General features: G+C 33.4%; 1 protein-coding gene across 1 annotated transcript; it reads left to right on the top strand.

Annotated features, from left to right (window-relative positions):
- LOC109833914 (cystathionine gamma-synthase 1, chloroplastic-like) lies at positions 2,116–12,105 on the top strand. The gene is made up of 11 exons (XM_020401774.1): positions 2,116–2,622; positions 3,201–3,304; positions 3,388–3,461; positions 3,551–3,719; positions 5,028–5,087; positions 5,349–5,552; positions 5,659–5,745; positions 10,924–11,031; positions 11,246–11,341; positions 11,533–11,651; positions 11,779–12,105. Exons 1-11 carry the CDS (start codon positions 2,190–2,192, stop codon positions 11,897–11,899), a joined length of 1,575 nt encoding a protein of 524 aa, XP_020257363.1. The 5' UTR covers positions 2,116–2,189; the 3' UTR covers positions 11,900–12,105.

Below are 12,976 nucleotides of genomic sequence, written 5' to 3' on the forward strand. Positions count from 1 at the left end.
AATTCTTCATTAGTCAATATCAGAATGAGGAGAGGATCCCAATTCCCAAAAAGCGAAGTAAAGTTGTTTCTAATTAACTTTCATGTAAACCCATTTCCATACCATATTTACTTTTGATATTTGGTTGGCATTTAAAAAAAAACAAAAAGAAAAAGAAACCACCTCTCCACAAACTGAAAAATAGTATGTCTATCCATTTCAACAATTTTTTTTTTTTTTACCGAAGTGGGTTGAAATCTGACAACTTTCCTGTGAGCTCGGGCTATTTCACGGGAAATCAATATTTTCCCACATTTTGGTAAATTAAACCAAACAGGCCTTTATTGTTTTTGTCTTGATTTGTGTGAGATTAAGACGTTGCTAATTATTATAATTTGCATTTTAAGGTACTTAAAGGCTAGATGAGAGCGTGTCCCTTGGTCTTGCCTATTCATATGATTTTATTGTTTTACCATTTTAATCCAGGGCCTAATTATTAAATAAATAAAATCATTGTCTAAAGGATTTATGGATAACTAAGATAAGGGACAATTAAAGAAGATAAAGTATGAAGAGTGCCTCACTTATTAGTATCGGTTTTTCTATAGAGTGCCATTGGGCACTCTATAAGAGAGGAGAGAGATATAGAGAAATGAATGAAGAGAGGATCCCAATGCAAATCAGGGGGCCCCCCTCCTCATTCATTTCTCTCTATCTCTCTCCTCTCTTATAGAGTGCCCAAGGGCACTCTATAGAAAAACCGTATTAGTATATTGCAAGTTGTGCGTAATCCACAATATAATTATCTTACATTAGATATAATAAAAAGCGATTAAACATTGTCTTCCTTGTGGACTATGCAAAGACAAATGAAGGACAGGTTAGCTTGTGCATATAATGAAAGGAATAATAAAAGGAAAATCTGGATTCGATGTCAACTGGGAGGAAATGCATAAAGCAGTGCTTTAGTTGAGAAAGATGGAAATTAAAGCATATTACAATCAGTTTTCAAATTAAAACGATGTTTTTTAAAAATAAGATCCTAACAGCATTATTGGTTTAGGGCTAGAATTTGGATTTGAATTTAAGATGTTATTGGTTGTCTTGGATTGTTACTAGTACTAGAATTTCAAAATCCACACTTCATTCCAACTCTATAGTTTTTAATGAGAAAATTTCAAGAAAAAGTCAAAGTTAAATTTGATGGACTATGAAGTTGTTATTTGAATTTCCTCTCTCCTCTTCTATTTACTTATTTAAATATTTAATATATTTTAAAATAAATTCATTTAATTGTACAATATTCCACATTTCTAAGTTATTATATATTAACATAGAATGTATTTATTTTAAATATTTTTAATCAACTTCTATAAATTTGTTTTATTCATTTAAAATGAAATATATTTAATACTACTTAATCACTTAATATATTTAATATTAACTTAGATATGTTCATTAATTAACAATTTTCAAATATATAAATATTTCAAATATTTAATACTATATAACATATATTTTGTTTGAACTATTGAGATAGATTACAAGATGTATTCAGTTTTGTTGTTGTCATCCGTTAATCAAAATGAGGGTGATTTTTTAATTAATGTTTTTTTGTTAATGATTATTATTCAGCATAATAATTTAATTTGAAACTCCTAATGCAAACAATCCACAAGTCTGAAGTTTAATCCGAGAATCCGATCATCAATCTATGAATCCAAAGCAAATGTTCAAGAATCCAGACCAGAAGTTCAATAATTTTACCGACTAAAATCAAATCGAATCTAAAAGTCCGGGGCTCTAACCATAAAATTCGAGTTCAGATCCCAATCTAAGAATACCAGATTCATGGACAATTGTCCTAGTCCAACTCAACAATCTAGAATGAATAACATCCCTCTACACGGATTTTCACTTTTGTAACTAGTGTTGATCCAAGTCAATAATTAAGCGTTGAATATTAAGATAAAAAAAATATTAACCAGTCTTAAGTTAAACAGACTGTCATCTAGCGGCTCCTAATACAAAAAAAAAGTATTAATTTCACGGCGGCCTAATCGAGATTAAGGGCGCACGTCGGCAGTTCACTGTACTTGGTTCACAAAAAAATAAAAAATCTATAAATAAAGATCCCGCATCAGAAACAAACCCCAATAGCGAGGGAGGAGAGTGGCTCAATTTTCCTTTTCTCTCTCAATTTTCTAAAAATGGCCGCCTCCTCAACGTGCTTCCACTCTAACCCTAATTTCCCCAAATCGCCATTTCCAAACAAAACCCCTCAATCTTTCAATGGCTACGGCCTCTCCTCAGCTCTAATCCTCAAATTCCCGCCAAAATTCGTTCGCCAGCTCAGCAACAAGGCTCGCCGGAACTGCGGCAACATCGGCGTTGCTCAGGTGGTGGCGGCCTCTTGGGCGAACTATCCGTCTTCCGATGAGACCCCCTTCTCCTCTGCCGCCGCCTCTGCGGTTGATGGGGCTGCGGTCGTGATTCCCGAGGCGGAGGAGAACGCTGTTTCTGTCGCCGGAGGCGACGGCGACGGTGAGGTTGTTGTAGATGGTGTACAGAGTCAGATCTCGCCGGTTAACGGCGGTTTGGATGCGGTGTTTGGCTCCGATGCGAGCCTTTTGGTTCATGCTGGTGATGTCTCAGATCTTCCAGCAATTTATTTATTTTTTGGTTTATTTTATAAACCCAAAGTTTTACCTGATCAGTTTCTGTGTATCTTATCACTTATTGCTATAATTTATTCATGTTTAAGTTGCTATATTTTGGACTAAGTTGCTATATTTTCTTTTAATAGGTTTGGATGCGGTGTTTGGCTCCGATGCGAGCCTTTTGGTTCATGCTGGTGATGTCTCAGATCTTCCAGCAATTTATTTATTTTTTGGTTTATTTTATAAACCCAAAGTTTTACCTGATCAGTTTCTGTGTATCTTATCACTTATTGCTATAATTTATTCATGTTTAAGTTGCTATATTTTGGACTAAGTTGCTATATTTTCTTTTAATATAGTATGCAAAACTGATGAAATAAAGAAACTGGGTGTTTAAAAGTTAATTCAGTATGGGGTTTTTGGGGTTTAAGAATGATTTTGGAAGTTGACAAGTTTAAAAATCAATATGGGAAGGTTTCTGGGATTATAGACAAAACCCTTTTGTTATGTTCTAGGGGAATTCTTAGTTAAGAGATGAATTGAGTCTGATCTTTGAAACAGGCGAGAGATATGGGCGCGGCATTGAAACGGATTCGATCACTACACCTGTTGTCAAAACTTCTGCATACTGGTTTAAGAACTGTGACGAGCTGATTGATTTCAAGGCATGAAATGATTTTTCTCTCATTAGTTAAATATTTTACGTAAAATAAGGGTCTTGATTGCTAGATCTTTTCTGTTAATTCAGGAAGGAAGGCATGAAAGCTTTGAGTATGGACGATATGGGAACCCAACTACTCAGATGTTGGAGAAGAAGATGAGGTCTGTACTCATTTCTACCATTTGTAGTTTTTATGCATTTTTTAAAATGTTGTTCACTGATAATTATTATGGTTGTGGTTCGATTGCAGTGCATTGGAGAGGGCTGAAACTACTTTGTTTGTGTCGTCAGGTATGTATGCCAGTTGTGCGGTGCTTTCAGCCTTGGTTCCTGCTGGTGGTCATATAGTTACGACCACTGATTGCTATAGGAGGACAAGGATGTTCATTGAGAATGAGCTTCCAAAGAAGGGGATTAAGGTAATTTCTTTGATCCACTTCATTCCCAAAATTAGATTAACCATGAGTTAACTTCTCACAAATTGCTGTAGCATATTTTGACAGTAATTGTTTCATCATAGTACATCACATTTCTTTATATGTAAGGCAACTTCTTGGAATTTAATTTGTTGTCAACCTTTCAGCTCTTTCTTGTTAAAAAAAACAATAATTGACTTTCCTGAACAGCTTTTACTTGGTTTACACAATTTTATCATCTTATCGACACATAGATGAAGTCTGCAAATTTACTGGTCCTTTTGATATGCCTATCACTACTTTGATTATAATTTCTCGCAGGAATATGGAAGCATCACCTTAGTATTAAACATATGTAGAAATTATAATGCCATTGCTGTATATGGCTGATAGGCACTAGCCTATAGATGGTTAATGCTGTATTGACAATAATTGGTGTAACAGTTTCTTGGCAAGATTTCTCCATATCTTTAAGCTGCTTAACAAATATTTTGAAAATTGTAGCCTCCTGTTGGCAAAATTGGCATTGAAGCTATCTGTTGTACTAAATACCTTTTACAAAGTGTTATAAACATGGATATTTTGATTCAATGTAATTGATTGACTGTTTGACTAATTAACTCTTTTGCAAGGATTGCTGTCTCCAGACACATCCTAACAGGTTATTTTTGTACTGGGACAACTAGTTTGCACCTTACAATTAAATACTAATACAGAGCTAGACATCGAATATACTTGAATAAGTGCATTGAAATTGTGAATAAAGTCATATATCAACCATCATTTTATGATTTGCTTGCATTATGCTTTGTAAAGCTCATTTATCATAGCTGTGCTCTGTTTCATTGATATGTAGTTTTTCTTTAGGACAGTGGTAATGCATGTATTTGTTAGCATTCAATTGTCAATTCAAATATTTCCATCAGTTAATGTACTATTATTCAATCACTTTTAAAGTATTGATATTGATTGAAAGGCTTATGGGAATGCTGTGTGAAGTAACCTTAGAATAATGTTAATTGGCTTCAGGAATTGTTTTTGAAAGTCTCTTTTTTTTAATTTAACAAATGAGGACACTATCGAGTGGTAATCCTACAAATTGATATTTTTCTACCACCTCAAGAGCTCATGTAAGAGACCTTGATTATGCTTTTAAACAAATGGTATCCATTTAGAGAAAAATCTTTTAAATATTTTTTGGTACATAGCTCAATGAGATCAATGGTATAGCATACAAACCTTTCCTTGCTTGGCTATTGACATGTATTTCCCTCTACTTGTTGCTCACATATCACTATCTTCAAACTGCAGGCTACTGTCATTCACCCTGCTGATATGGATTCTCTGGAAAGAGCACTGGATGAGAATAAGGTCCGTATGTATTTATTGAATTTCTGTTCTCTCTCTGCAATCTCTTTCTTTTTAACGTTACTGTTGCTATTATTATACTGCTACTGCTGCTATTGACCATAGATTCCTAAATGCATATTGGTTAAGGGAAAGCCTCTCTTGCGTGTGGAAGGGTAGTTTGTAGGTTTGAATGATTGGAGTTTACAAGGGAAAGCCTCCTGTGTATGCACATATTCTTTATCTTCATAGTTCTTTCATAACTTATACGTTGATTTCACTCAGGTGTCTCTTTTCTTCACGGAGTCTCCAACCAATCCATTTCTTCGATGCATCGATGTCAAGTTGGTTTCCGAGCTTTGCCACAAGAAAGGAGCTCTGGTTTGCATAGATAGTACATTTGCGTCACCTGTCAATCAGAAGCCCTTAACTTTGGGGGCAGACCTAGTTGTTCATTCTGCAACTAAGTTCATTGCTGGTCATAACGATGTGAGTTAAATTTGTAATTTTACTTAATTATAATGTTAAGTTTGTGTAGTTAAGTTGAGCTTATTTGATATTCTTTTTGTTGCATTGACATAGATTTGCTTTCCAGGTTATTGCAGGTTGCATCAGTGGTCCAGAGGAATTTGTTTCCAAAGTTCGCCAGTATCATCACATTATTGGTGGTGTTCTTGATCCTGTAAGCATGCCTTTTACACTGCTTGATTATCTCCATAATGTCTGCCCATGTGGATTAAATACCTTTGTTGCGTCTTTTATCCATCTACTAGTATAGTGCACGTGCACTGCACGTGGACATACTCATTTTTTATGTTCTGAACATGTTTTAAAGAAAGGAAAATAAGAAAGCGATTGTAAAGAAAAAAATAAAATTTAAAGCAAGACATCGAAAAGAAGTTTTAGTTGTACATATAACCATGTAAAATTTAAAGCATAATGAGGAAAAATATTTATAAACAAACCAGATCATTAAAAAAAGCGACAATGCAAAGTATGTGGACAAAAGAGTAAGGGAAAATTTTATCAAACAATACTATACTTTAATAAAATTCAATGTAAAAGTTTACATTGAACTGCAATTCTAGATAAAAACCAGAAGCAAGTTGTGGTTTTCTCTTAATATGCTACTTGCTAAAGGTAAGTTGAGTGTTAAAGATGGTGTAACTTTGTCGAACCCGGAGCAAGCCATAGAACACTCAGACTGCAAATAATCTCAATGCCTATTAGAATATATCAAATGACCATAGTTGTTGATTATTAGGAACAATGCTATGACTTCAAAGAAACAAAATGAAGCCAAACTAACTTTCAGCGATAGATAAGAGTGACAAATAGAGTTGCATGCGAACATTTAGATATCTAACTACGCCATAGATTATTAATAAGACGTAATCAACCTTATGGAAGCAATTTTCTTGAAAGTACTTTCTTTTTGAATGGTGACGGCGGCTAGGCTCTGAACCTAGACCTTTGGTTAACTATATACAAACATAAATAGAACCATAAATACTACAGAGAACAAACGGTCGGAACTTGTATGAGCAATGTGCATTGAGAGAGCACATATCGTGGAAACATCTGATGATGTATTTAAGACATTGACCGGAATGGCCTAAAGTCTAATTAAGTCAATTCTATGAATATAATAGAATACCATTTAAGTGATACATGTCATCTACAAACTTATGTAATTGTAATATCTAAGAGTTCCAGTACAAACAAAATGCTATTCATATAAAAAGAATCATACATGATCTCAAGCCTAATATCCAGACAGACTGCATTGGAGCAACACTACCCTAATCACCAAGACAAGTACTAATTTTTTAACTTCGTTTGATGGATGTTTGCGAAGATTATCAATCTAGAAGCACGTAGACTAATTATTTTGAAGATTATACTTGAAAATCCCAATTCATTTCAAGAACCCCTACATTCACTACATAAGTAGCACGAGTGGATAAATTAATCCTAATAATTGCTGCAATTGGATATTAGGTACACATGAGATGGTTATTGAATATGGTGAGGTGGATCATAATAACGATAAGGATCAACAAACTTAGGGATTTGCACTATTATAGGGTTCATTGTTGTGTCTTGATAATAACCTGGCTAAGTAGTTTCACCAACTTTTGAAGTGCATTTGATAAATGCTTGCCAAGATCATCAACAAAGAAGATTATGAGCATTATATTAAGACCAATTCTTTTAACGGTTGCAAGGCTTCTCATGTTGTCAAAAAGATCTGCAACACAATTTTCACCATGACATGTTTAAAGTTATCGATAGCGGATAGCGTCGCGTAGCGGTGAGGCGTCGCTAAGGCTAATTCGGGCTATTGCGGTAAAATAGCGGTAAAAAGCGTAAAGTCAAATATCGGTCTAATTTAGATATGTATAAATACTAAAAAAACTTAAAAAAAAATCTAAGAAATTTAAGTGCATATTGGATGATTTAAAGATATCCTAAACATGAAATAGACATGTAACCATCACGTAATACCGAAGATGACCGGAGGAGTCAAAAAGTCGTCTTCGAGAAGTGCTTAGTGGTGACAGGACTGTCCTAAAAGGAGCTCACGGTAAAGGAGGTGAGAGGAAGTATCAAGATAGGTGCCAGAGGCTATGAGAGGTGGTGGGAGTATGCTGACAATCACAAGAGATGGTGGAATGCAATGGTTAAGGGTTGAGTTTAATTTTAAAAAAATAAGCCTCAAACCGCTTTTAAATAGCAATCAAAAAGCAAATTTTGAATGCAATCGCTCACTATTTACCGTTATGACATACTATTGGCCACTTTTACGATCAGATATATTCCGCAATATGTCACTGCTATTGCGCGATAACATAGCGGTCGATAGCGTCGCGGGAAGGGACCGCTAACGCTATTAGCGCCGCTATTGCGGGGCTATTTACTGCCATTTATAACAGCGGTTTAGATATTGAATGCAATAAGCAAAATTCTCATACCAATAGTTATAATTAGAGAAATTGACACCTAAGGTTCTCTAAGTATCACTATTAGCAGCCTTATGAGCATAATCATAGAAATCCTTGTATGGTTTGCAAAGGACTGGGGAAGATCCACATTAACATCACCTTAGAGAGGTTGCAAAGATCTCAGTTTTAGTAGCTTCATCATAAGAAGACAATGAGTCATCAGGTGGATTCAAGGTCTCAAAGTAACTAATCATTTTGAAACAATCTTCCAATCTTATGGTACTAATAACCTTAGCAGCATGGCTTTTATCACAATTTATTAGTATATGTATTCAGTAAGATGGATGTTAGTGAATTATGGTACAGAAACAAAATTAAATTTAAGCTACAAGGTTCTTCAAAACTTATAACTTTACGAATGGGCAAGCTCAATAAAAGATACTAAAGAATAGTATCTGGTAGCATGTCATTGACCAATTGATCAAATTTGTAACCAATTACATGTTGATAAAATAACATGGTATTTCTTCTTAGTAAAAATTAGAATAAAAACTCAAATACAATTTTAACCTTAAGAATAAAAACTCAAATACAATTTTAACCTTAAGAATAAAAACTCAAATAACATGGTATTTCTTCTTAATAAAAATTAGAATAAAAACTCAAATATAACTTTAACCTTAAGAGCAAATTACCATACTATTTAGCAAGCCATGCTTGTTCCATGATGCTTGTATTATATATTATACATCAAAAATCTTTTCATTTTCATTGAATCTCCACAAAAGGAAAAACTTATAATAGTACAAAAATTAGATAAAATTGAGGAGGTAGACAATTTTCAAAACTCTATTATAATTATTAAAAAATTAGATTAAATTTCTCCAATAAACAATGATAATAGCTTACAAAAAGCAAAATTTAGGTATAATTTTCAATGATGTTTTGGTTTTATGATTTAAATTTTGATTTATGATTTCATTTGATTGAATCGTTTTCATTTAAAAACATTTTGCATGATTCTCATGCTCTTTTTCTTTTGATTTCATAAATCTACTATTATACATGCTTTTATGTTCTTTATGAGACACTATTTTCATATATGTTCTCATTATCTTCATGTATGTGAGTAAATTTTTTAGCATGCTCTTATCTATGCTTGCTCACATATGTTTGCCATGATCCTTTATTGCATATATTTTATATGGCATTTTGATAGGGGGAGCTATTCCCTATTCTATGTTTGTTTTTATACTCACCTATGCTTATTGATAGGGGGAGCTTTCGCTCTCTTAATTCTCATACCAATAGTTATAATTAGAGAAATTGACACCTAAGGTTCTCTAAGTATCACTATTAGCAGCCTTATGAGCATAATCATAGAAATCCTTGTATGGTTTGCAAAGGACTGGGGAAGATCCACATTAACATCACCTTAGAGAGGTTGCAAAGATCTCAGTTTTAGTAGCTTCATCATAAGAAGACAATGAGTCATCAGGTGGATTCAAGGTCTCAAAGTAACTAATCATTTTGAAACAATCTTCCAATCTTATGGTACTAATAACCTTAGCAGCATGGCTTTTATCACAATTTATTAGTATATGTATTCAGTAAGATGGATGTTAGTGAATTATGGTACAGAAACAAAATTAAATTTAAGCTACAAGGTTCTTCAAAACTTATAACTTTACGAATGGGCAAGCTCAATAAAAGATACTAAAGAATAGTATCTGGTAGCATGTCATTGACCAATTGATCAAATTTGTAACCAATTACATGTTGATAAAATAACATGGTATTTCTTCTTAGTAAAAATTAGAATAAAAACTCAAATACAATTTTAACCTTAAGAATAAAAACTCAAATAACATGGTATTTCTTCTTAATAAAAATTAGAATAAAAACTCAAATATAACTTTAACCTTAAGAGCAAATTACCATACTATTTAGCAAGCCATGCTTGTTCCATGATGCTTGTATTATATATTATACATCAAAAATCTTTTCATTTTCATTGAATCTCCACAAAAGGAAAAACTTATAATAGTACAAAAATTAGATAAAATTGAGGAGGTAGACAATTTTCAAAACTCTATTATAATTATTAAAAAATTAGATTAAATTTCTCCAATAAACAATGATAATAGCTTACAAAAAGCAAAATTTAGGTATAATTTAATCTTTGTACTTGAATATTCTTGGTGCAATGGGTAGCAATTCTGGAACTAGAAGGAAATGAAAACTAAAGAAAATAAAGTGAAAACTTACCAAAAGAAAAGGAAAAATAAAGATCAATATTTAAATGCAATATTTTCAAAATATAATTAAATTTGAAGAAATGAGAACTTACCAAAGAAAATGTACATAGTCATACTTTAGGGAGGGAGAAATTTTATTTGAAAGAGGTGAGAGGATGTATACATTGAGGGATGTTAGGAGGTTGCAGGGGTTGATCATGAAATGGACTGAGAGAACGTGGGGTGTTGATTGGACATTTTAATTAATAGGCATTAGAACGGGTCCTCAAGAAGTTTGCTGGTTAATTATTGTATGGAATTTGAAGAAGCAATATGTTAGAGATTGTAATGGTAGTGGATGATTAGATAAGCATTGAAAAACAGTCGCAAATTATCAAACTTGAGAATCATAATAAATATTGACAAGGGAAAAATAGGCAATCAAAAGTTTTGACACATATATTAGTATAGATTATTGGATTTTCATTATGCTTAAGCATCATCTTTCATTCTTTTACCAATAACATCATGTCATGTTATTATTAATCCTCTCAGCCTAGGTCTGCAATGTTATTGCTTGATAATTTCAATATTGGTTGTTAATACTTGTTGCAATTCATTGATCTAATTATATATTTTTTGTAATGCTTAAATCAATTGTCAAAATCATGTTTGCAGAATGCTGCATACATGATCTCTCGAGGTATGAAGACGCTGCACCTTCGTGTACAGTATCAGAATAGTATAGCATTGAGGATGGCCCAATTTTTAGAGGAACATCCCAAGGTATTCAAAACTCTTCCTCCATCCCTCCCTCCATACTAGCCATCCCATTTTGGGGGAACATTTTGTACATGATGGATATTGATATGGTTTCTACTTTTTGCTTGAATAATAAGAAGGTTGGGTTAACAGTGCTAATATACAATCTTGTGGCGATCATATCACTTTATTCTTTTCATCGTATCTCTCATGGATTGGTGGTATATTGTCTTGCCAGATTTTACGGGTATATTACCCTGGACTGCCAAGTCATCCAGAGTATCACATTGCCAAGCAGCAAATGACTGGTTTCGGTGGTGTGGTCAGTTTTGAGGTCAGTAATGTTAGTCTTTAGCTGTTATTAATTGTAACTATGACTAAAGTGGTTTAAGATGTATTATTGACTGAATTTGTTTGTGTTTATATATATTATCAGATATTTTCTGAGGTCTCAGGTTATCATTTCGATGTTGTTCATAGTATCAGGTTTTTAGCTTAAATTGTTTACTGTGTTCATGGGTGCAGCTAGCCGGAGGCTTGGCAGAGACTAAAAAGTTCATTGATTCTTTGAAAATTCCATACCTTGCTCCTTCTTTTGGAGGTTGTGAGAGTATAGTGGACCCACCAGCCATTTTGTCTTACTGGTAATGCTACTTAACTACATTTTTGTTCGAATTTGCAAACTGGATGTACATCTTCCATGTATAGCTCAGTATGAGTCTTAAGCGATCAAGATCCTCTTGACACTTGGCCATTTTAATGATGAAACAGGGATAGCGTGTCGGAGAGAAACAAGTACGGCATTGGAGAAAACCTGATCAGGTTCAGCTTTGGATTGGAGGACTTTGAGGATTTGAAGGTTGATATCCTTCAAGGTCTTGAAGCTATGTGATGCCTTAGGCACTGCTGTTATTGATAATAACGGTCTCTGCTTATTGCAGTTGGACCTGATCTTATGATTTGCATTGAACTTCCTTCCCATGTTCTCTTTAGTAATTTGTTTTGCTGGTGGTCACCTTGTTGTTGCGACAATGTTGTTATTGTTCTGAGTTTGAGTTCACAAAGTCGGGTTTATCTATCTGTGTTGTTTTGGTTTAACTTTTTTTTTGGGAGTATTGACCCGTTACTGTCTCATGAGTTGACGAACTCGATTAGCATAAACTGGTTTTCTTAGCCAAACTGGTTTTGTTTAGTTTCATTCCCCTTTGCCAAATTTGGGGACTTGAATCCGCACCAACAGTTGCAGGTAATTTCTAAAATGAGACAATTGAGGCTTTGATTTAGTCCCTTAAATCATTGAAATTGCTATTAGTTCCCTAAATTCTTAAATTATTTTGAACGTAGTCCCTCAAACCATTGAATTGACTATTACGTCACATAATTCTTTAGTTAGCAAGAGTAGAAGTAGCAACTAGAGAGATTAACTTGAAACAAGTTATGAAAAATTAGGGGATCTAATAACAATTTTATTGATTTGAGTGACTTTTTTCAAAGTAACTTCAGCAATGAGGGATCTAATAGTAATTCAATTACTTGGAGACCTAATACTAATTCAAGGACAAATTTTCGTTTTAGACCCTTTTACGAATTTATTTAAAAAAAACGACCCCTATCATATTTATTTACAAATTTCAACCCAGTTTCAGCTGCTTGCGATTAAAGTTGAAAAACTTCACAGGATTCTAAATCCCGTGAAGTTTAGAATTATCCTAACTCCGCGGGATTTTAAATTCTGGGGAGTTTAATATAACATGGTCGTAATAGTTGGCCAAGTGGTTTTCTTAAAGAAAGCTAAATTTCAATCATTCTACAAGAATAATTACACTAAAAATATTGGTCTTACAAAATTTACGAAAATAATCAAAGATATCATTATAGAATAATATGAATTCTTATTCAAATATTTTTCCTAGCATTCTCAATGTATTTTGATCATATTAATAAATTTTAAGTAAATGCTATCTTTAAA

This window comes from Asparagus officinalis, chromosome 3 (assembly GCF_001876935.1).
Source record: "Asparagus officinalis chromosome 3, Aspof.V1, whole genome shotgun sequence".
Classification (NCBI taxonomy): Eukaryota; Viridiplantae; Streptophyta; class Magnoliopsida; order Asparagales; family Asparagaceae; genus Asparagus; species Asparagus officinalis.

Bases quoted from the DNA above. Each gene is read 5' to 3' on its own strand.
- LOC109833914 (XM_020401774.1), top strand. From the start codon at position 2,190: ATGGCCGCCTCCTCAACGTGCTTCCACTCTAACCCTAATTTCCCCAAA. The intron at 3,305-3,387 runs GCATGAAATGAT...CTGTTAATTCAG, and splicing joins ACGAGCTGATTGATTTCAAG to GAAGGAAGGCATGAAAGCTT. The intron at 11,342-11,532 runs GTCAGTAATGTT...TCATGGGTGCAG, and splicing joins GTGGTGTGGTCAGTTTTGAG to CTAGCCGGAGGCTTGGCAGA.